We start from the raw sequence: 21,053 nt of genomic DNA, 5'->3' as shown, positions 1-21,053 counted from the left end.
TGTTGGGAGGAGCAGGGGAAGGGCCCTGGGTGAGCTGGGGCTGGACTGCGGGGAGGTGAGAAGGTTGGGCCAATGCGGAGCCTCCATCTGCTCTGTTTTCTGAGGGCAGCATATGGAGGCATTGAAGGGACAAAGCAAAGCGAGGACGGGCTGCTGGGAGGGGAGCTGCCTGCTGAGAGCTTGCTGGCTGGTCCACCATCCCGGAAACACTCTGCAAAGACTCCAGATTCACATGCCCCCATCCCCTGGCCTGGACGGTGCACACCTGGGTCTTCACACCCCAGTCCCCAGCATGGACCACAGCTGGCACTTGACATCTCTGCTGGGCCAAACCCAGACTTTGCCAGAACACCAAGGCCAAAAGCAAGGCTCTGGGGCTCCTAGAAACATGAAGTTTGCAATTTTATTAAGAAAACAAAAAACGTAACCTATACAAAAAGGAAAGTGCTGTTCCTCTGAGTCACACATAAGGCAGGAGGGGCAACTGCGAGTCCAAGGGCAGCCCTGTCCTCGCCTCCGTCTGCTAGGCCTCCTGCTGCTGGATGAAGGGGTTGGGGATGGCCTCCATGCCGTCCTGCGGGCAGATGAGCACGACGGAGGTGCCCCTGCACACCACCAGGCCCAGCTGGCGGGTGTCCTCCGTGAGCTTATACTGGTCGTCGGGGTCTGCGGAGGAAGAGGCCGGGAGTGAGGACCTGATACTGAGCCTGGGGTGGGATGGGGTCTGAAGACCCAAATCGAAGGGTACCCCGATCATTCCCTCCCTTCTCCCTCAAGGACCTCGGTGGGGAAATGCTGGCCGCGCGGCAGACCAAACACCTCCCAAACCAGACATGTAGCCTTTCTCCCTGCATCAACGTTCAGGGGAGAAGCCTGCCCTGGTTCTGCAAGTGAGAACACAGAGACCCAGGGGACCATGGGCTATGGGGTGGAGCTAACAGGGGCACTGGCACCGAGCCAACAGAGGGCAGCTGGAATACAAATTGGTCTGCGGCTCTGAGTTTCTGCACAATGGCAGAGGCCCCGTGGGGCCCATTCACCCGTGTCAGCGGGGTGTTAATGGCAGGGTGAGAGGGACCCCATGGAAGTAACAGCAAGCTCAAGGGGAACTCTTCGGAGGTGACAGCAAGTACAAGTCCCCATTATTGTTACTGCAAGATGTTGGGGAGGGGAGTCAGGCGGCCCCGTGAAACCAGGCAGATCTGAGAGGCAGTCTTCCACCGTCAGATCCTGCAGGGACAACGGCTGTCTGGGCCTGACCCTCCCCTCCCGGGAACCGTGCAGTGTGTCAGGCCTCCGCTGGGGACGCAGACTCACTCAACAAGTGAGTCCGCAGCCTGGTAGGAGACACTCTGAGGAAGGAGACGCAGCCACACCTCTTAGGGCCTAATGGCCCTAGTGCTTTGCACACTCAAGCTAACTTGGTTTCCCCATGGGCCCCATGCAGTGAAGCGGTCCTACAGACGAAGAAATGTATCCACCCAAGGAGGCAGACCCAGGCAGGAAGAGAAATGATGAGGGCAAAGAGAGAGGCTCCCCGGAATTGGCTAAGCTGAAACCATGCTTCCCCCTCAAAGAGGGCCTTTCCCCTCTGGCCCCGTGACGCTCATGTGTGGCTCCATTAATTTTTCACCAGAGTAACGTGTGTGTCAAGACACTGACAGTCCCCTGAGGGACACCGCCCTCCCTCCCTCCCTCCTTCCTAGGCCTTGGCATCCCCTTAATGCCTGGCTCAGGATGAGCCAGAAAACTTGCTGGCTGATGGGCCAGGGCTGGCCTGACTGCCGTGGGCTGCTGTGAAGGGTCTGGGGACTTGGAGGGACAGGAGCTGGGGTGCACACACATGCCGGGGAACACTCTTAGTGCCCAACATGGGCCTCAGGACCAGTGAGGGTGGGTCAGCAAAACACGTCCGCATCCTTTCAGTCCCCAGACAACCGCCTATTGAGCTTGCCTGGAATGCGGGGTCAGTGAGAGATGGAACACACCTGGGAGAGGCCTGCTCCACAAGGACCATGCTCATCATGAAGATGGCAGTTGAGTGGGTCTGGGACAGTAACAACGGCCCGGCAAGGAGGCCTCTGAGCCCCCTGGCTGCGCTCACCTCTCATGTATTCGATGGTGCCATCAAGCACAAGGTTGAGGAGCGGGTCAAACCCTTTCAGGATTCCACTGGCTTGTGGGAATGACCAAAAAACGAAACAGAAAGGTGTAAGATCAATAGTCATTTGGGAGGCAGGTACCAAATGCCACCAAGTCGCATACATTAAAATGGCTAATTTTATGTTCTGTGAATTTTACCTCGATTAAAATAGGCATCCTAGGTTATGGCTTCCTGACCAAGTGATGTACCTTTGCACCTGAGACGGGGTGCGGGGTGCGAGCCCGACAGGCCCCCCATCCTTCCCCCCCCCATGCCTCTCCCAGCCGTCTCTCCGGCCTGCAGACCTGCGCTTCCGCTTGTGCCGCCCCAGCTCCCAGCCCTCCTCTTCCAGGCTCCCTCTGCCCCGGTCTCACCTAGGGGAGGCGGGCACCCCACCACGTCAGCCCTCTGCTTGCCCGTTTTCCCTGAGGTGGGAGCAGACGCTGCACTGCCCTGTCCTCACCCTCCCGCGGAAGGTGCAGTTGGGCACCATGTTAACACGCAAAGCTGCAGACTGCGCCAGGTGCCCCCGGGAGGCTACGGCCAAGGGAGGGCCGGGAAAGGCTTCCCAGAGCAAGAACCTGGGGCTGCGAGCAGGACAACGACCGGCAGCTAACCAGGTCACAACTTAACCTCCTAACCGAGAGCACTCCCGGCCGACAGAAAACGGCAGCCGCGCAGCCGTGGCGGACGAAACCCCACGGTTGCGCTGCGGTGCAGGAGGGCCGTCTCACCGGGGCAATGGGGAGCCCCACAACGCTGAGCAGCAAACAAGGTGTGACTTGTTTTTCACAGGCTCCTGTCGTCCACACCGGCAGTCCCACTGCAGGGCTCGGCGCGGGCCGGCGGCCCCCACGGGACGCGCGTGAAGGCCGGAAAGCGGCCGCGCGCCCCACGCCGCCCAGGACCCACCCACGCCCCACAACACTCGGGGCCCAGCGTCGGCAGCGCGGAGCCTGAGGAACCCCGGTGTGGGGAGGCCAGTGAGCCGCGGCAGCGACAGAAGCGCCCCGGAGGCGAAGCCCCGGCCTCGGACGCCGCACGGGGGGGGGCGTTAAGTTCGGCCCCCTTTCCGCGTCTGTTTCCGGCCGCAGAAGGGGCGACGCGGCTCCGGGCTCCCGGCGTCGCTGGGAGACTCGCGCGGGTTAAAGCGCCTGAGCTGGGCCCGGGCACGAGCTGTCACTCTCGCCGCGGGTTACTGTGCGTTAATCGTCAGGAGGGTGCGGGAGTCGGGGCCTCACCTTCGCGGCCTCCCTGAAACTTCACCCGGATGGTTTTGTCGATGTACTTGGACAGATCTAGGATACTCTCCTTCTTCTTCTTCTCTTTGTCCTGCAGGAGAAGCAGAGCGTGTGAGGCGAAGAGCGCCGCCGGCCCTGGCGCAGCCCGCCCCTTCGGCCCCGCAAGCACAGCCTCGCGCTCACCGCCATTCTGCCGTGTCGCGCCGCTCTGCGCAGGCGCCGGCGTCGCGCCCTTTGACCCCCAACTCACGCATGCGCAGAATTTGTACGGCGCTGGGGCGTTGCTGGGAAACATCTGGCGACGCCTGCGGCGGGGACCAGCAGATATGGCGACGGCGGCCACCGTGGCCATCCTCCTCTTCGTGGCCCAGGTGAGGGCTTCGGCGGCCCCGCGGGCCCCGCCAGATGCGGTGACCCGGCCCCTCGTCCTCGGCCGCGCGCACGACCCCCGCTGGGCCCGGCCTGGGGGCAGCCTCTGGGACCCGAGCCCCCGCGCGGACGGTCCGCGCGCCGGCCCGGAGCCCCGCCGTGACCTTGCGGGCCTGTCTCTGGCCCGGCTCCGTTCCCCGCCTGGGAAGCCCTTCCCAGCCGCTGCGTCACTCGTTTCCGTGCGGGTCTGAAGTTTGGGGGCCCCTCTTCCTCCCCCGGGCCCTGCTGGTCTCGGAGTCCCTAACCGCCGCGGACCCGTCCGGCTCGGTCGCCTTGGCCAGGCGGCTGCGCCTCAGTTGCCCCTTAAGCACGATGCTAGCGCCCACCCCTGCGGTTTCCGTGACTGTGCAGCGCGGCACCCAGTGCCTGGCACAGTCGGGGCGCGGCCAGGAGCCCAGCCCTGGAGGGGGGTCGAATTTCCTTCTCACTTTTACTCCATGACCTTGGGCAAAGGAGTCCCCCCGCTTTGGTCGTCCGTTGCTCCTCCGCAAAAGGAGATAAGAGAGAGAGTGCATGGGGTGATGAAGGCGCAACATACTACTTTTTTGTCATTTAACGTTAAGGGTCTTTGGTGCTGGTGGGGGACTGACCATGAGATGGCTGATGTACATTGTCATAAGCGCATCTTTTATTTCCAAATCCTTCCTCTCCCTGGATTCAGCAGCTCAGGGAATGGTGCCCCTAACAGCTGTAGAAACACAGCCGTTAACCCTGACCTGTCCACTCCAGCCCACCACCATCTCTTCGCTGTAGCTCCCAGTGGGCAGCTAGCGTTCTCCCTGTGGCCACTTTTGTCCGCCACATCGCAGTCCATTCTCAACACAGCAGTAGTGATCTCTTTTAAAGTGTCTCAGGTCTTGTGCAGATGACAGCTTTCAGGTGGCGTCCGGGTGCATTTGGGAGGCCTCTGATCCCTCTGACCAGGAAGTGCCCCTCCCTTTCCAGCTCTCCTGTATTGGAGGCAAGCTGCTTTGTTTTGTTTTGTTTTGTTTTTTCTGTTTCCCTGGAATGCCGGGGTCATCCTGGTGTCAGCTTCGCTGTTGTCTCCCCCCAAGCTCTCCGGGACGCCTCTGTACTTCCCCCGAGCCTGTTTAATCATATTCCTCACTGGCCTGAGCAATTTGAGGGCCAGGAGTTGGAGCTCTCCAAATGTTTTGAATGAGAGCAGAGAGAGGGGATGAAGGGGCATGGGAATACCTCAGAGCGAGTGGGAAGGCTTTTCAGAAGCAGTGGTGCCTGAGGGCTGTTCTGAAGCAGGAGTAGGAGTTTGCTAGGTGGTGCAGGCTGAGGGAGGGCACTGCAGGTGGTCGGAGCAGCGTGAGCTGGCAGACGTGTGAGAGCTGATGACTTATTTGGGGACGGTGAGGGGTCCACTGTGGCTGGTGTGGAGGCTGGTCTGATACCTAGATCCTGAGATAGATGTCAGTCTAAAGGAGGCCCTGGGAGTGCACTGGAAGGCAGGCTGGGGCTTCCCCCTCAGCTCGAGGGCCACAGGAGTAAATGATAAAGACAGAGGGTAAAGGGGCAGGCTGGCTATGTGGCCTCCCTGGGCGGGGCAGGGAGTGGTGGATGGCTCATGGTTCTGGGGCCTTTGCACTTTATCCCAGGCAGGCTGAAGCTTATCCTTAGCATGTAACTTTGGGAGAGTGAGGAGCACAGTGGGGCCTGCTCTTCCTAGAACAGACCTCTGGATGTAAACACACCCTGAAACAGGACGGTGCCCCCCGGGTGGGTCTGGTTCTTCCTGGTACCTGGGAATAGACTAGCTCCCCACTGGGCCCTAAACTCACTTGCTACCATTTTGAGATCTGGGCCATGGCTTTGACCTTCCCCAATAGGCCCACATCCCCCAGTTGCTATGAGACGTGTAAACAAAGGCCTGAACAGAGGCTTATCAGCAGATCTTAACTAATGTCAGTGCCACCCCGCCCTCCTCCACTAACCCCACCACCACCTGGCCCACGCCCCCCCCCCCCCCATCCACTGGAACTTCTGCTTCCCACCTGGGTCCTCGTTTCTCCACCGCCTCCCAGAACTCACCACATCCTATGAGAAGGAAGACTGCCCCAGCCTGGGCTCTAGCCTCCCTCAGATCCCCAGATGTGGATGCTGTCATGGTCACCCTAAAGCACAGGTTCCCTGGAAGTTCCTGGATCTGCTCGGTGTTGTGACATGTCAGAAGGTGGCTGATCCTGGTTCTCCGGGTGGGGATGGGCCGTGCTGGGACATGGGCACTTGCAGCACTGGGTCCTTTTGATGAACCTGTGGTTCCTTTAACTCAACAGGCAAGGAAACCACATTCAAAGTGAAACCTTGCCCTCACCAGCATTGGACACAGCACAGGTTTAGTTGTGCAAGTCGTGGGGAGGAAAGTCTGTAGCTGTGCTTGTGTACTCCTAAATGTCCTTTTTATAAAAAACTAGTTTCTACCCATTCCCATTTTACACAAAGGACAGTTTTTACCAACAACCCAGCTCTCATGGATCAGGGCTCAACAAACATTTTCGGAAAGGCCCAGACTGAATATTTTCGGCTCTGCGGGCAACTGTCCAACTCTGCAATGGTAGCCGAGAGCAGCCGGAAGCCCTGCATGCAGGCACAGGGCAGCCATGTTCCAATGAAACTTTATTTGCAAACACAGAAGGTGGGCCAGATGAGGCCTGAGGGTTGAGGGACTGTACACTCCCCGCAGTGACCCAGGGTCAGGAGGTGGCTCTGACCATGGGGTGTCCCATCGGAAGGGGCATACACTGAGCACGGTGCTTGGGGGCAGTCTGGTGGAGAGAACCTGGAAGAGGACCTCCTAATTCTGCCCCCCTGTTAAGGGACCGAGGTGCCATGAGAAGTGTGTGGAGGTTCTGTGGGAGCAGAGGCAGGTGGGGGCAGGATACTGCCTTAGTGAGGTTCTCTGACACCACCTCCGTCAGCTTCCCTACACACCCAGCTTCTTTGGAGCTTGGTACCCTGTGAGCACTGCTTTGGCAGTCAGCACCTCACTCAAGGTGACAAAAGGAAGTGCCCGAGATGACGGGCTAGCTGGAGCAGTGGCAGTTGGGGACTGTAGGGCCGGGACTTGCACCGGCGCCTGGTGTCAGCCTCCGGGCTGTGAGGTCAGGGCGCCTTCACCACCACTAGATAACCAGGCCAGGATGAAAAGCTCCCGGAGGGCCTGGCTGTCTGAGAGTCTGTCCGTACCCCAGGCTTGGTGTACGGGCCCACCTTGGCAAAGCAGCGTCCGTGCTGTGGGCATGGGCCCTGAGGTGCCGACTGGCGTCCATCCCCATCATGTGCCCATTGTTGGGAGCAGCTGCTACCTGTTTGTCTCCGTGGCAGGCTCTCTGGCTCTGTCTGGAGGCATATGTAGCCCAAGGACAGCAAGGCTGCAAAAGGATGTGCTCCAGGAGCGCAGAGCGCGTGTCAGGCCAGGAGGGTCCAGGGCCCATGGCATGATGCAGCTGGGCACTAGCAGGGCCGTGGTCACACCCGGCTCTCCCCAGGGACACTTGTCCCTGAGCTTGCCACCCTCCCTCGTTTTCTCCCCCATGAGATACGTACGATTGTGCCCCATGTGTCTTGTTGGAGGGAGGAAACCAGCCCTACCCCCATGGCTGTCCTTGTTTGGTCTGACCCGTCCCTGCCCCATTGCTCCAGGTGACCTGTGAGTACGGCATGGTGCGCGTGGTCTCTGAGACGGGGGGCCCCAAAGGCAAGGACTACTGCATCCTCTACAACCCACAGTGGGCACACCTGCCACACGACCTCAGCAAGGCGGTGAGTACTGCCGGCCCGTAGGCTCGGGGTCTTGTCTGTCTTGTGGCTGCCCCCCTTCCCTCCCCGCTGTCCAGAGAGACCCTCTAGGAGACTCATCTGCTGAAAGCCAGCTGGGGGGTAGGAGGACCTCAGCTGGGCCACCAAGGTAGGATTGGGTCACACTCAAGAGGCCGTGGGGCCTCTGGAATCTGGGGCATTCCCAGAGGGGCCCTGCAACCTTTCTGAGCCTCAGTTTCCTTGGTCATGAACTGTCAACAAACAGGCCCTGCTGGAGGCACTGGCCGGGCTTCCCTGTGCTGGCCTGGGGCTGGCTGGCAGAGGCGGCCTGGGAGGGGTGACAGCGGAGGGCATGGGTGAGCGCCTGCCCCTTCCTCATGGGAGCAGTGCTCCTCCACCCAGAGGCCCGCGTGCTCTAGAGAGGGGGGTTCTCACCACTGAGGCTGCTTCCAGCCCCTCGTGTCGCCCGTGGACATGGGAGGCAGAGCTGGAGACGCAGGGAGGATTCCTGGGGGTTGGCTCAAGCGCACGCTGCCCTGTCCCTCTGTCCTTGGCTCGGGCGTGTGCATGTGGTGTCTGCAGGCCCCACCCACCTGCCACGTGGGGCTGAGACCTGGTGGGGCCGAGGGGACGGGGACTCAGGGATGGTCACTGCGGTGGTCCGGATACTGAAGCCATCCAGCAGGCTGACAACTTGGTTCCCCTGAGGACTCGGCTCCACCCTGGCTTTGCTAGAACAGCTCATGTGTGGGCCACCTTCCTTCAGTCTCTCCTACAGCTGCGGGACTGGACGGCCTCCATGCTCTGCTCCCCATCGGACCTCCCCGCCAAAGGCTTTAGCAACCAGATCCCTCTGGTGATGCGGGGGAACTGCACCTTCTACGAGAAAGTGCGGCTGGCCCAGGGCAGCGGGGCACGCGGGCTGCTCATCGTCAGCAAGGAGACCCTGGTACAGCCGCCTGGGTGCCCCTCCTGGGCATTGGGGACCCTGGGCGACAGCTGCCCTGCAGGGCAGCAGGACCTGCCAGGGGCAAGAGTTGGAGGCAGGGAGGAGCCCGAGGGCCTCAGTGCCATGGGTCTGGACGGCCATGGCTGTCGACCTGGGCCTTTGGACCGTGGTCTTGGAGGGGGCTTGTCCCAGAGCAGTTCTGGGGCTGGGGACTATGGGGCCTCGGAATGGAGCTCCGGGGGCACCTTCTGAAGAGCAGGTGGAATGTGCCCAGGTATCAGCCTCTCCTTCAGGCTTTCCTAGGGCAGACTGGCCCCTAATTGAGCTGCCCCCAAGGTTTAAGTGAAGGGCAAACTTTTCCTCCCCAGTGGGGGATGGGGAGGAAGGATGAGCCTGCCAGTGTCCGTCCTGGCATGTCCCCTCCCTGCCTGGCACCTGATGGCCCAGCGCATGTCTGGGACTGTTCCATTCCCTCAGGGCTGGCTCTGCAGGCTGCCCCATCCTGGGTGGGCTTTGGTCAGCCAGTAGGTCTGCCTCCTCTGGGCCCCCAGGTCCCCCCAGGAGGCAACAAGACACAGTATGAGGAGATTGGCATTCCCGTGGCCCTGCTCAGCCACAAAGACATGGTGGACATTGTCAAGGTAGGGTCCCCTATCCCCTGCAGTCTGAGTACATGGCGGGTGAAGCCGTGCCAAGGCTGCCCCTCGCAGGCTGGCTGTGGGTGATTCTTGGCTACCGGCCCCTTGAGGGAGGGCCCCCAGTGCTCTCCAAAGTCAGGAACGTAGGCCCCAGAAGCGCTCTGTGGACGCCCAGGCTGCAGGCTTGGCAGGCCTGACACTGCCCACACACAGACTGAGCGCCAGCCCCTCCCGTTGTTCGCACACGCTGGGCCGGCCTCCTGTGCACCCAAGGCCCATGTCCATCTGTGACGTGCGGTACTGGGTCTGGGGCAGGCAGGTGGCATTTACAAGTCAAATGGGAATGTCCAGTCTTGGTGGAAACTTTCAGAAGGGCACAGTAAACGTTCCTGACCACAGGCTTCACGCCTCTCCCCATGGGGGCCTCCGTTGGCCGCCTGGGTGCTCCCCAGGCCACCTGCACCCTCACACACGCACACGGGGCCGCTCGCCTGCCTTCAGAGCAGATGGCCGGGTCAGGAGTGGTGGGTGAAGGTGTGGGTGAGGGGCCTACGGGTGGCAGCCCACCTCGAGCTCCTGTGCGTCTTCCGAGGCAGAGTTTTGGCCGAGCAGTGAGGGCAGCGCTGTACGCCCCCAAAGAGCCCCTGCTGGACTACAACATGGTCATCATCTTCATCATGGCCGTGGGTACCGTTGCCCTCGGGGGCTACTGGGCCGGGAGCCGGGATGTGAGGAAGTGAGTGCCCCACGCAAATGTGTGCGCGCGTGTGACAGACGGTGGCCCTAACTCATCCTGCAAAGTAAAAACATGAAAGTAGCAGGACTGCCCACAAGCCCAGAGAACCTTCTGGAATACTGCCGCTGTGGACACCCAGGAGAGCCGGCCAAAGGCCCTGAGAGCCCTGCTGCCTGAGATCCTGCTCTGGTGCTGGGGTCTGGGCCAGGCCTGCCCAGGCAGGGGCCGCACTTCGGACAGGGGGTCCCTGGGTGGTCCCAGCGGTGGTTGAGGGCATCACCTAGCTTTCACAGCATGGCCCTCGCGTGACCAAGGACACGTGCAGGAGCCCTCCCTGCAAGGACCCCAAGCTCCTGGACAAGGATCTGAGGTCCGTGGGGCAGGTCTGGCTCTCCTGTTGTGGGGTGGGGGCACTGGGAACATGCGGGTGCGTAGAGGGCAGACAGGCCAGGGGAGCACGTGGCGTGTCATCGTGTCCCGCTGAGCCTCCCTCCCCGTCTATGGTCCTCGGCCCCTGAGGCTGTGCCAGCCAGCCAGGCATCCCTGTGACTCATGTGTGCCTCACAAGAAGGTACATGAAGCACAAGCGGGACGACGGGCCCGAGAAACAGGAGGACGAGGCCGTGGACGTGACGCCCGTCATGACCTGCGTCTTCGTGGTCATGTGCTGCTCTATGCTGGTGCTTCTGTACTATTTCTACGACCATCTTGGTGCGTACGCAGCGGCCGCAGCCCCGCTGGAGAAATGCAGCAGGTGGAGGGTGAAGGGGGTGGGCCTTGGGTTGGTCTGTCCCTTCCTGTTACTGGGTGCGTCACTGCCTGGGTGTGTGGGGGCACGGGGCCCTGGCGGCCCTCGCCTCCCCTCATTGCCGCCCCGCCCACAGTCTACGTCATCATCGGGATTTTCTGCCTGGCCTCCTCCACCGGCCTCTACAGCTGCCTTTCACCATTGGTCCAAAGGCTGCCGTTTGGCAGATGCAGGTGAGCCCTTGTGGGTGGACGTTGCCCAGCCCCGCCCGGCCCCTCGCCCATGGTTCTGCTCGCAGAGGTCCTGCCTCACAGCCAATCACTCTGTCTCCCATTGCCTGGGCCCTGAGGCTCCCAGCTGTGCTTCCACAATGCGAGGACCCCTCTCTCCCCCATGGCCTCCAGGCCTTCTGGCCTAGCACGGGCATACAGCAGGTGCTCACTCAGTGCTGACTGAGGGTGATCACAGGCCTCGGGAGCAGGGCAGAATGGGGAGGCCTCTCTCTCCCCATATCCCCTCCCGGGAAGGCCCAGTGTGGATGCAGGGGCTGAGTGGGGTGACGTGGCTGCATGTGGGTACTGAGCAGGGGTGGGCCAGGCCTGGAGGCTCCCGACGGTCGGGGGCTCTGTCTGCTTCTCCCAGGGCAGGTGGGCAGCTGCTCAAGGGTGCTGTGGGCTCTTGTGGGCAGGCCAGCTTGGTGACACCTACGTGCGCTCACCCTAAGTGCCTGCCACACCTGGCTCTGGTCTGCCCTTGGCAGCCTCCCTCCTAGAAATGTAACAAAAGGCCAGGGGATGGTGGATTTAACAGAGAATGTGAAGTGGAGGAAAGGGTAGGGCCGGGTGGAATCGGTGTGGGGCTGCTGCGGGCCTTTTGGGCAGGAGTCGAGATGACCTCTCTGGGCACTGGGCGGGGATGAGGCTGGGGTCTGGACGGTCACAGCTGGGGGAGATGAATTTGGTCAGAGGTCGGAGGTGGCTGGTGAGCGGCATGCTGCCCCTGACGGCCACCCCCGCCCCCCCACCCCACAACCCCAGGGTCCCCGACAACAACCTGCCCTACTTCCACAAGCGCCCTCAGGTCCGCATGCTGCTCCTAGCGCTGTTCTGTGTGGCCGTCAGCGTGGTGTGGGGTGTTTTCCGGAACGAAGATCAGTGAGTGCTGCCCCTGGGGAGGCCCCCAGCTGGTGGGTGGCCCCTCCCTCCTGAGGGCTGTCCTCAGGCGCTCCGAGTGCTGGACCGTGACCTCCCGGTGCCTCCTCCGAGGCCGTTTGGGGGCACCTGGAGTCGGTTCACCGCCTCGGTTATTAAAAGCCCTCCTTTCAGTCCTCTGGAAGTGGTGGCCTCCAGGCGTCCGCCCTGCCTGCCTGCCTGCTGCCCGCGTCTAGTTTCCTTCAGTTTCTCCGGGTGCCACGTGAGCCGTGATTAGAAACTGGATAGGAGGTGCTGCAAACGCTCCTGGCCCGGGCACCCCGAGCCGAGTCCTGCAGGGTCCCATGTCCTCCAGGACACTCCCCGGCCCTGGCGCCACTTGTCCCCACGGCTGCCGTAGGGGTGTCCAAGGGGTGTGCTCAGCTAGCATCCCTCATGGATGGTGCAAGGAGGCCGGCTGGCTTCCCCTCGGCTCGGCCTCCCCTGCGAGGCAGCATGCCCACAGCCATGGCCTGGAGCCCGGGCTGGGCCGGGAGGACAGAGCGGGCCTGTTCCCACCAGCCCCCTCCTGTCGCTGACACTGTCTGGCGCTCTCTTTCAGCCTTTCCTGGGGCAGTCAGTACTCTTGGCGGCACCTCCGTTTGGAGCCGCAACAGTTTTAACTGGCAGAAGGAAAGTGGGAAAGTATTTAAAATCCTTTGTACACAAAGAGAATACTAAGTCACAGTTAAAGCTAAGCCAGGAGACTTTCTCCGTCGTATAAAGTTAGAACAAGCCATGGTGCCTGCACCTCTGGGCACACGCAGCTTGCGGCTGCCTACAGACCTTCCCTGCCCGAGCCATCTTAGCCCGTCTCATGGGAAGCACCTGATGAGTGACATGGGCAGGCGGAGTCCAGAGCGGGTGCAGGGCACTGCAGGAAGGGGCTCACAGAGTCTGGGCAGGGGCCGTGGGGCTGGGACAGCATGATCCCCAAGGCCAAGCAGGTGGGGCCACACGGCAAACGCCACCTGTCTCCAACAGCCCTGGTGTTGAGCCAGTTATGTCTTAGAGCCTAGGTGTGGGACGTCACAGCGCAAATGCAGCTTGTGTGGCGGTGGGATGGCGGCAGCGACAGTGTTGGGGTAATGCAGGCACTTGGGGTGGGTCTTGCCTCTGCGTCCTCCTCTGCTTCTTGTTCCCATGGGACTGTCCTGGGGGACTCCAGACGCTCGTCCTCAGGGCCTGCCCTGGCATACCAGGCCCCGAGTTCCCATGGGCAGAATCTATAGAACCTGGCTGGGCACAAGTTTGTAAATTAGCTTTTAAATATTATGGGAGAGAAATTTGAATCCAGTAGAGACAGTCTCCCCACCCTGTCCTGTGATCTGGGTGTGAAAGTCACAGCTACAGAGGCACGAGGCCCTTTCAGGGGTCTGCCTCTTTCTGGCCTCTGGCGTCTGCGTGCAGGAGTCATTCACCCCCGCCCCTGCGGTCCATCGCTGGCCTGCCTGTCCCAATGTGGTGGGCCTGTCCCGCTGGTCTCCTGCCCCAGCATGGTGGCTCATCCCACAGGTCTTGGGCCCACACTGCTGCCTCTGGCAGTGCCTGAGTCTTCACAGCACAACAGGGTTAGGCCAGGTGTAGGATTTTGCAGACTGCTTGGTGGCTGAGGAGAGAGGGACCCAGTGGGTGTGGCTCTTTGGGAGCCCCTGTCCCAGTGGTTGATGCTGCTCTGCCCTTCCAGGTGGGCCTGGATCCTTCAGGACGCTCTGGGCATTGCCTTCTGTCTCTACATGCTGAAAACCATCCGCCTCCCCACTTTCAAGGTGAGGGCCATGCGGGCGGGGCCCGGGCGGCCTGAGGCCTGCGGACTTCTTCCACGCCAGTCGTAGGCCTCGAGCGGCCCAGGCTTGCCTGCCACCAGGCTGTGCCTTGGTCTTCCCCTCTGAGCCCACAGACCCAATTCCCACTCAGAAGCACAGAGGGACTGGGCAGAGGGCCGTCACCGGCCCACACCCATAGCTGACCCGTCATGAACCGTGTCTCTCAGCACTCACCTTTGCTACCTTTCCCATAGCTGGGAACCCTAGAGTGGGACTTGTCCTCTATCCCTACCCTCCATGGGACATCACTTCTGGAACACTCTCCTGTTGCTCGAGGGCCAGGGTGGGACTTGCTCAGACTTTCTCAGAAAGGCTTCGTCCCAGTGGGGAAGCCTTGTGAGGGAGCCGAGGGTGCGGGGCGCGTCGGGGTCCCGGCCGGCCCCTCAGGACACCTGTCCGCAGGCCTGCACACTGCTGCTGCTAGTGCTGTTCATCTATGACGTCTTCTTCGTGTTCATCACGCCCTTCCTGACCAAGGTGGGCGCCCTGCCCTGCACCCCCACACCCTCCCCCATACCCCACCCTGCCCGCTTTCTGACGCCCCCCTGTGTTAGAGCGGGAACAGCATCATGGTAGAGGTGGCGACTGGTCCCACGGACTCAGCCACGCATGAGAAGGTATGTGCAGGCCCCGGTGGCCCGAGGGGGGTGGTGGCTCGCTGGGTCTTCAGGTGCTGCCCCCTCCCCACAGCTGCCCATGGTCCTGAAGGTGCCCAGGCTGAACACCTCGCCACTGGCCCTGTGTGACCGGCCTTTCTCCCTCCTCGGATTCGGGGACATCCTGGTCCCAGGTACGGGGACTGGGCACAACAGTGGGTGCCCCACGGTCCTTGTGTTGGGCTTGGGGGCCAGTAGGTGGAGATGGAGCCAAGCAGGTGGGGACAGGATGGTGCTGGTGGGACAGGTGGTGGGGAGGGCTGGTTGAGGGGACCCCGGGGGTAGCTGTGCCTGCGTTGATCACAGCTGCACAGATGTGCCTGCCTGGGTTGCCATTGCCCCTGGCCCCCGGGATCCCCCCAGGGCAGGACCCCTGTTCCCTCCGTGCTGTGGGATCTGTGCAGGCCCACTGTCTCGTGCTACAGTGCCGTTCTGAGATGGTGGCATGACCATCCTGAAATAGCAATAACAGCTGCTAGATGGGGTGACACAGCGGCCGGCCCTTTCCCACGGGGGTCCCCGCCCACGTCCTCTCCCCCCAGGGCTGCTCGTGGCGTACTGCCACAGGTTCGACATCCAGGTACAGTCGTCCAGGATCTACTTCGTGGCCTGCACCATTGGTAAGCACTGACCAGGAAGGGCGGGGCCATGGCCTTCACACCTCCATCCGTCCCGTCCCTGTCCCCTGTCCCCAGCTCCTGGAGCTGGGCGGGGGCCAGCCTATGCTCACCGCATAGTCCTGTTTCTCACTTTTCCATGATTGTAGTTTTTCTTTTCTCTTGTCTCCTTTTTTTCTTTCTTATCTTCCACTGGTTTCATTACCAAAGCCATTGACACAAGGTGACATTCCTCATTTTCTCTTGAGCCCCAATTGTTTTTAAAAACTTGCCAGCCAGTTTGACTGTGCCCACCAAGAAGTGAGGTGCACACTCAGCCCTCCTCTGCGGGAGCAGGCTGGTGGGGGCGCATGTGCCTGTGCCCAGCGAGCAGAGTACGCAGGCCCGGCAGCCCTGACACCAGTGGAGGGGGACCCGTAGGTGCCACTGTAGCACCAGACTGGCCTTCGGGTGCGTTTTCGGGTTACTACTGCCTGCTCCTTCCCACCCTGGCCCCTGCAGCTGCTGGCACGTTGTACCTGAGCCTTCCCTCGGGTTTACAGTCCTTGAGATTATTCTGCAAAGAAAGGCACAGCTGCGTAGGTTTCCTGTGAACCGCAGTGCCGGTGGCTCCCATAGTCCCATCAGTAGGACCCCTTAGGCCTGCAGACGCCAAAAACTGTCCTTCCATCGCCTCTGAGTCACTCTCTCTCTTGGGGCGCTCAGGCAGTGGACACCAATATGTAGGCACCTTCTGAGTGAGCACGTCACTGGGAAATGTGGGGTGCGGCTCAGGCAGAACAGAGCCGAGTGGAGGCTGGAGACTGGCTCGGCCCTGGAAGTCGAAGGCTTATTTTTTTGTAACTTTTACTTTGGAACAATTGCAGGGTCACTGTTGTACAATGAGTACCAGGGACTCCTGCTGTCAGCTGACCAGTTGCTGACATTCTGTCATATTTGCTTCCTTGCATTCTCTCTCTCTGTGCGTGTATGTGTGTGTGGTTATATGTTCACACTCACACACGTAAAGGTCCCCACTGTTTTATTCTGAGCTGTGAGCACACTGCAGATGTCAGCCCTTCACCCGTAATGCTTCACCAAGGGTCTCAGGAACAAAATGTTCTTTGCCAGGGTCACCATTTAGTGATCAAATATTTGATTTCCCAATTCTTTACATATGTTACTGTAATTCGAAATTATTTTTCTAACTAAAGGTTTATAAAAAGCAGGTTATTGGGGCCTATTCATGGCTCTTTTCTCCAGCTGCTTCTGTGGGTCCAGACCCTTCCACAGCTGCCAGCTGCTGATCAGAAAGCCCCGTGGTCTCCTGTCCCCATCCTCTCCCCAGTGTCCTCAGCCTTTTGGCTGCACCATCGCTCCCTCCCCTCTTCTCACTGACCCCTGACTCACATTTTACCTGCCGCCTCGGGGCCTAGTGGAAGCATGTGTCCTAGAAGACGCTAGAAGGTTCTGTTCATTTCTAGAAGCACCTAACTCTTGTTGGCTTGCCACTGTGTCATGTCTGTGGTGGCCCCTGCCCTGGGCATCCCTGCACGCGGCGGCGTGGCCTCCCAGACTGGCCGGCCCAGGTCACACCCTAACCGTCTCTCCCTCTAGCCTACGGCATTGGCCTCCTGGTGACGTTCCTGGCCCTGGCCCTCATGCAGCGCGGCCAGCCAGCCCTCCTCTACTTGGTGCCCTGCACACTGACGACCAGTGGTGCCCTGGCCCTGTGGCGCCGCGAGCTGGGCATGTTCTGGACGGGCAGCGGCTTTGCGGTGAATACCAGTTTGCTATGACTGTCTGCGACAAATAATAGCCCATAAGCCCTAACTAGAATTAAAGTTGAGTAAATCCTCCAGTTTTACACCTCAACCCGCAGCCCTTGTCCGGTGGTCCATGTCTCCCCATTTCTGGAGCGTTTTCATGTGGGTGTCATGACTGTGTGGCAGTGGGGGCTCCAAGCCATCCCCACAGAGGGGACAGCCCGTGGCTGTCGTGACGGGTGGGACTTGGTGGTGGCAGTCCTATAGCATGGGAGCAGCCCATTTGATAGGGCACCGGCTCCGGCTGCTTCCACCATTGAGAACACAGCACCACACTGGGCAAGGGTGGGCACTGGAGCCCCTCGGCCAGGGCGAGAGCTGTCACAGCTCAGGCGCTGGGCTCTGTGGGGGACCTGGCGCCTCCTGGCCCAGCCAGGGAGAGTGAAAGCAGGGAGAGTATGGGCCAGCCCAGCCCTTCCTTGACGCAACCTCAGCTCAGCACGCTGCCCGCAGGAAGGGGCGCCTGGGGCGTCCCCACCTGTGCTGCGATGCCCTCACGCTCAGCGATGCTGCCAGTTACGTCACTGTGTTCTGTTCTTGGGGAAGTGGAAACATTCGTCCTGTCCATCCTGGCAAGGAAATGCCTGGAAAGAGCAGGGCCCCGGGTGTAACCACACAGTGAACCCTACGCTCGGGCCTGTGCTCACCAGCCCCAGCCAGACCCTCTACCAGGCCCTTGGGGAAAGCCTGGGTTCAGTCCCCACAGGTGGTGGCTTTGCCACAGAGCTGGCGGGCTCTTCTTGAAGGTTTAGGAAGGGGAACAAGCCAGCAATGTCGGAGTCGGCTTTCTGCCTTGGGTGCCCTTCCGTGGCCCACATGCCTGCCTGTGGGACTATACCCGCTCATCCTGGGCCTGGAGCTTGAGCTTCGGGCCTGACTCCTCTGCCCTGCCCGTCTCCCCCACCACCAGGCCCTGCTGGCCTGCCCTGCCCCACCTCACCGCCGGCCTCTCTCTTGCAGAAGGACATACCTCAGCCTTCTTGGGCACCGGCTGCAGCTCAGGGCCCACAGCCTCCAAAAGAGTCCGAGGCCACGCTGTCCCAGCAGCCTCCGGGTGAAGCACAGGTCATGCCTGCCCTGCCTGCCGAGCAGCCTCCAGAACTGACCAAGCCCAAGGATGTAGCTGGTGTGTCTACCCAGGAGCCCATGGGCCCGCCAGGTGCCTCAGCCTAGGGGGCAGTGCAGCCTCGGCCCCTTGCTGCCGTTTCCCCCACCCCCTACTGAGACTGGACCCGCTGGCCCCCAACTTGGTGCTCTGGTCTGGCCAATGCTCACATCTCCTGCCTCCTCGAGCCCAGCCGCACCTGGACCCCAGCCCTGCTCCCAGCTCACGTGGCTGCTGCATGTCCTTTGGACCACCGACGTTGCCGTCCCATGACTCCAGCTCCGTCATCTTTCTGGTGGGAGTCTGTTGGTGGAATCTCAAAAGGGGCAGGAAGTGTCACGTCGCCCGCCGATGGCTGCAGCCCCGCCACATTGGTGCTTACCCACACGGCTGCTTTCTCCAGGTCTCCCTAAACGCGCCTTGCCCGGGGCAGGGGGCAAGGTGTCTGCCCCGAAGCCCAAGCCGTGGCTTTCCCTTTGTGGTCCAGCCAGTCCAGTGCCGAGAGCCCAGGTCCCAGAGGTGTGGACTGGGCCATCAGCCCAGCTGGCGGAGGCTGAACCCGCCTCTGGATTGGTAGTGGGCCCGTGAGGAGGGGGAGCTGGGCTGAGGGCTGCCAGCAAGGCTGGCAGTATGTGGACAGTGCTGTCGGGCAGAGCCCTGAGCCTGTTTCTTCCATCAGCCCGGGGGCATTGGCACCTGTGCTCCAGCCAGTCCCTCCATGTCTTAATAAACTGCCACGACTTTCTGAAATTTCGGTGGTGTCGCCTCACTTGGACTGCCCTTCCTGGGGTAGGGGTGGGCACCAGGCTGGGTCGACATGCCCTTGGGGTCCACAGGGCCCCGTGTCCCCAGAGCCCTCAATGGCTGGCTCTGCCATTTGCATGGGCTCCACTTTGTCCCCTTCTCACATCACGGGCATCTGCAGGATCTCACCCCATCCTAGTGACACAATTCGCCAGCCTCCAGCTGCAACGTGGGCAAGGCAAGCCCACCATCACCATGAGGAGCTTCTGGGATGTGGGAGAATATTCTGAACTGGCTTTTCATCTTCTACCTCACCGACAGGGCTCTAAACCTCACGACATATGGGTGGTAGAGCTGGTCCAGAGGCCCCCGTGCCCTGGCAGCCTCCTCCCATTGTGTCACATGTGTCACCACCACTCTGAAGCCAATGACAGTCACCAGGAGCTGTGGACCAGGCGGGCGGTCTTGGCTCCGGGGCCTACCCCTCACCCTTCTGTCCACGCAGAGTCCAGACTCAAGTTTGAAAAGATATTTCCTTTGGCGTGTCCTGAAGGCACAGGCCCTCCAGCCATGTGGTCCCCATCCATCTGTTGCAGACCATGAACGCTGGGCCAAACCATAACCCACTCCGAGAATACCAGTGCCAGACAGACTCACACACCATCTTTGTTAGCCACGCTTCTCATGGGAGACATTTTATTCCTAAGAACACAAACAAGTCATCTTCCACCTTTCCGTGTATCAATTCCTGGAAGGGAGAGCAGCTGGACCAACAGCCCCACGGAAGCTCCTGGACTTGGCGGCCGGGACCCAGACGCAGCCACCTGGGCGGAGGAGCCGCATGGACTCTGCCTGCCCCTCGGCCTTAACCTAAGCCATTTTGTAGGTCGGTGTCAGAGCTACAAATCTTCTGTTTTGGAAATTTGACAAATGTCACGACTTTAGAAGGCGATGTTAGTTCCTAAAGTTTCCGTTTGCAGTTTTGGCCTTGCTTCTGTTCCAATCTTATAATTAAACAGCACTTTTGATTTGTAGGACTCGGCCTTTACCTTGCCCGCGGTGCAGTGAGCTCGGTAGCCGGGATACGGTGGGTGGGGGCGGGGCCCTAGGCGGGGCGGGGCCCTAGGCGGGGCGGGGCCCTAGGCGGGGCGGGGCCCTAGGCGGGGCTCTAGGCGGGGCGGGGCCCTAGGCGGGGCGGGGCCCAAGGCGGGGCGGGGCCCAAGGCGGGGCGGGGCTGGCTCGTCCTGCCCGGACACCTGAGGTAAGGCATGAGTCAAATCCACGACCGTGCCCGCTGGCGCTGAAAAGGGGTTTTTGCTGCAGTGCTGCTAACTGTTGTGTGGGTGTTGTGTCCTAATTAGTGGCTTAGAAGTAACTAAGTCTGTTCCCTATGTTTTGGATACTGTTAACTTATTCGCTGTTATCTAAGGCGTCTGGAGGGGGATCCCCACAGCAGGAGCCGAGACCTGTTGTAAAGGTCCAGGTAGCCAATGTTTGAGACTGTCACACAGCCTGCCACAACTAGTCAACTCTGCTGCTGTGGCCGAAAACATTACAGACAACGTGTGAACAAACGGCAACTGTGGCCCAAACTATTGGTGGACATCGAAACGTGAGTTCCCTATACCTTTCACATCACGAAAAACTTTTTTAGTATTTTCCAAATATGTAAAAACATAAAGCCCTTTCTTAGCAAGCAGCTGTGCAAAGGCAGGCAGAGGGCCCGATTTGGTCAGCTGGACCCCATATGCCAACCCCCAGTCTGCAGGAACGCAGATCCTGAAGATATGGGCTGAGTGTGGCCAAGGGAGCTGGCCAGAGTGTCGGGGGCCAGTGTTCTGTTGTCAACAGCCCCTCCTTTCCATGTACAGGAGGCGAGTCTCTAAGGCCACTCATCCTGCAGAGGGCCAGCCCAGGTTCACGTGAACTCCTCCAGGCTCACACTGAAACGTGCTGCTCACCGGCATTACCATCCCTTTTGGGGGCAAAAAGACCCCAACCCTTGGTAGATGGGCCGAACACAAGAACACAGCCGCCAGTGAGGTTCAGGGCAGATGCCGCAAAGCCTAATTTACACCAGCAGGGAAGGAATGAATGGCTTTATCACTGCAAAGTAATTGTAGAATATTTACAGTCACAGTTGTTTGTAAATTTTAACTATTAGCGATCCACCACTAAACTATCTAAAAGGAGAGCCTCAGCGAGGACTTGGGCAGGTGTCTCACCCTGACTCTGAGTCCTCTGTGATGTGGGAATGGTGGCACAGGGGACAGGCACAGGGACAACCCTGAAATCTGGTGCCTGGAGTGGCACTGAGCAGTTGAACTGACCTGGCTGTCTGTCCATCCTACATGACAACTGATGGTGGGTTATGCTTTTGTGAGGGTGGTGGGCCCCAAGAGTTCACATCTTGTACTTAAGCTAAAGAGTGGAACGATGCTGTGAAGACAGTGATTTC

General features: G+C 60.5%; 2 protein-coding genes across 4 annotated transcripts; one reads left to right on the top strand and one right to left on the bottom strand.

Moving 5' to 3' along the window:
- Window positions 1-383: 383 nt before the first annotated feature.
- LSM7 (LSM7 homolog, U6 small nuclear RNA and mRNA degradation associated) lies at window positions 384-3,606 on the bottom strand. The gene is made up of 4 exons (XM_081076458.1): window positions 3,568-3,606; window positions 3,385-3,475; window positions 2,105-2,176; window positions 384-666 (listed from the first exon to the last, which is right to left on the bottom strand). Exons 1-4 carry the CDS (start codon window positions 3,571-3,573, stop codon window positions 524-526), a joined length of 312 nt encoding a protein of 103 aa, XP_080932584.1. The 5' UTR covers window positions 3,574-3,606; the 3' UTR covers window positions 384-523.
- A 36-nt stretch (window positions 3,607-3,642) lies between these two features.
- SPPL2B (signal peptide peptidase like 2B) lies at window positions 3,643-19,629 on the top strand. 3 transcript variants are annotated; one of them, XM_081077946.1, is made up of 16 exons: window positions 3,648-3,755; window positions 7,465-7,584; window positions 8,348-8,530; window positions 9,082-9,171; window positions 9,765-9,904; window positions 10,473-10,615; window positions 10,789-10,885; window positions 11,690-11,806; window positions 13,530-13,611; window positions 14,071-14,145; window positions 14,223-14,285; window positions 14,359-14,458; window positions 14,867-14,944; window positions 16,538-16,698; window positions 17,707-17,872; window positions 18,045-18,264. In XM_081077946.1, exons 1-16 carry the CDS (start codon window positions 3,711-3,713, stop codon window positions 18,122-18,124), a joined length of 1,740 nt encoding a protein of 579 aa, XP_080934072.1. In that variant the 5' UTR covers window positions 3,648-3,710; the 3' UTR covers window positions 18,125-18,264. The 3 variants fall into 3 exon arrangements, with proteins under 3 accessions (XP_080934071.1, XP_080934072.1, XP_080934070.1); XM_081077945.1 differs by having other exon boundaries at window positions 3,643-3,755; window positions 16,538-16,764; window positions 17,707-19,629; XM_081077944.1 differs by having other exon boundaries at window positions 17,707-19,629.
- Window positions 19,630-21,053: the final 1,424 nt, after the last annotated feature.

Source organism: Rhinolophus hipposideros, assembly GCF_964194185.1.
Source record: "Rhinolophus hipposideros genome assembly, chromosome: 16".
NCBI lineage: Eukaryota > Metazoa > Chordata > Mammalia > Chiroptera > Rhinolophidae > Rhinolophus > Rhinolophus hipposideros.
This window is presented reverse-complemented; position numbering and strand designations above follow the sequence as displayed.

Bases quoted from the DNA above. Each gene is read 5' to 3' on its own strand.
- LSM7 (XM_081076458.1), bottom strand. The intron at 2,177-3,384 runs GTGAGGCCCCGA...CATTCCCACAAG, and splicing joins GTTTCAGGGAGGCCGCGAAG to CCAGTGGAATCCTGAAAGGG. The intron at 667-2,104 runs GTGAGCGCAGCC...CTTCCTCCGCAG, and splicing joins CACCATCGAATACATGAGAG to ACCCCGACGACCAGTATAAG.
- SPPL2B (XM_081077946.1), top strand. From the start codon at position 3,711: ATGGCGACGGCGGCCACCGTGGCCATCCTCCTCTTCGTGGCCCAG. The intron at 10,886-11,689 runs GTGAGCCCTTGT...CCACAACCCCAG, and splicing joins CTGCCGTTTGGCAGATGCAG to GGTCCCCGACAACAACCTGC. The intron at 14,286-14,358 runs GTATGTGCAGGC...CCCTCCCCACAG, and splicing joins ACTCAGCCACGCATGAGAAG to CTGCCCATGGTCCTGAAGGT.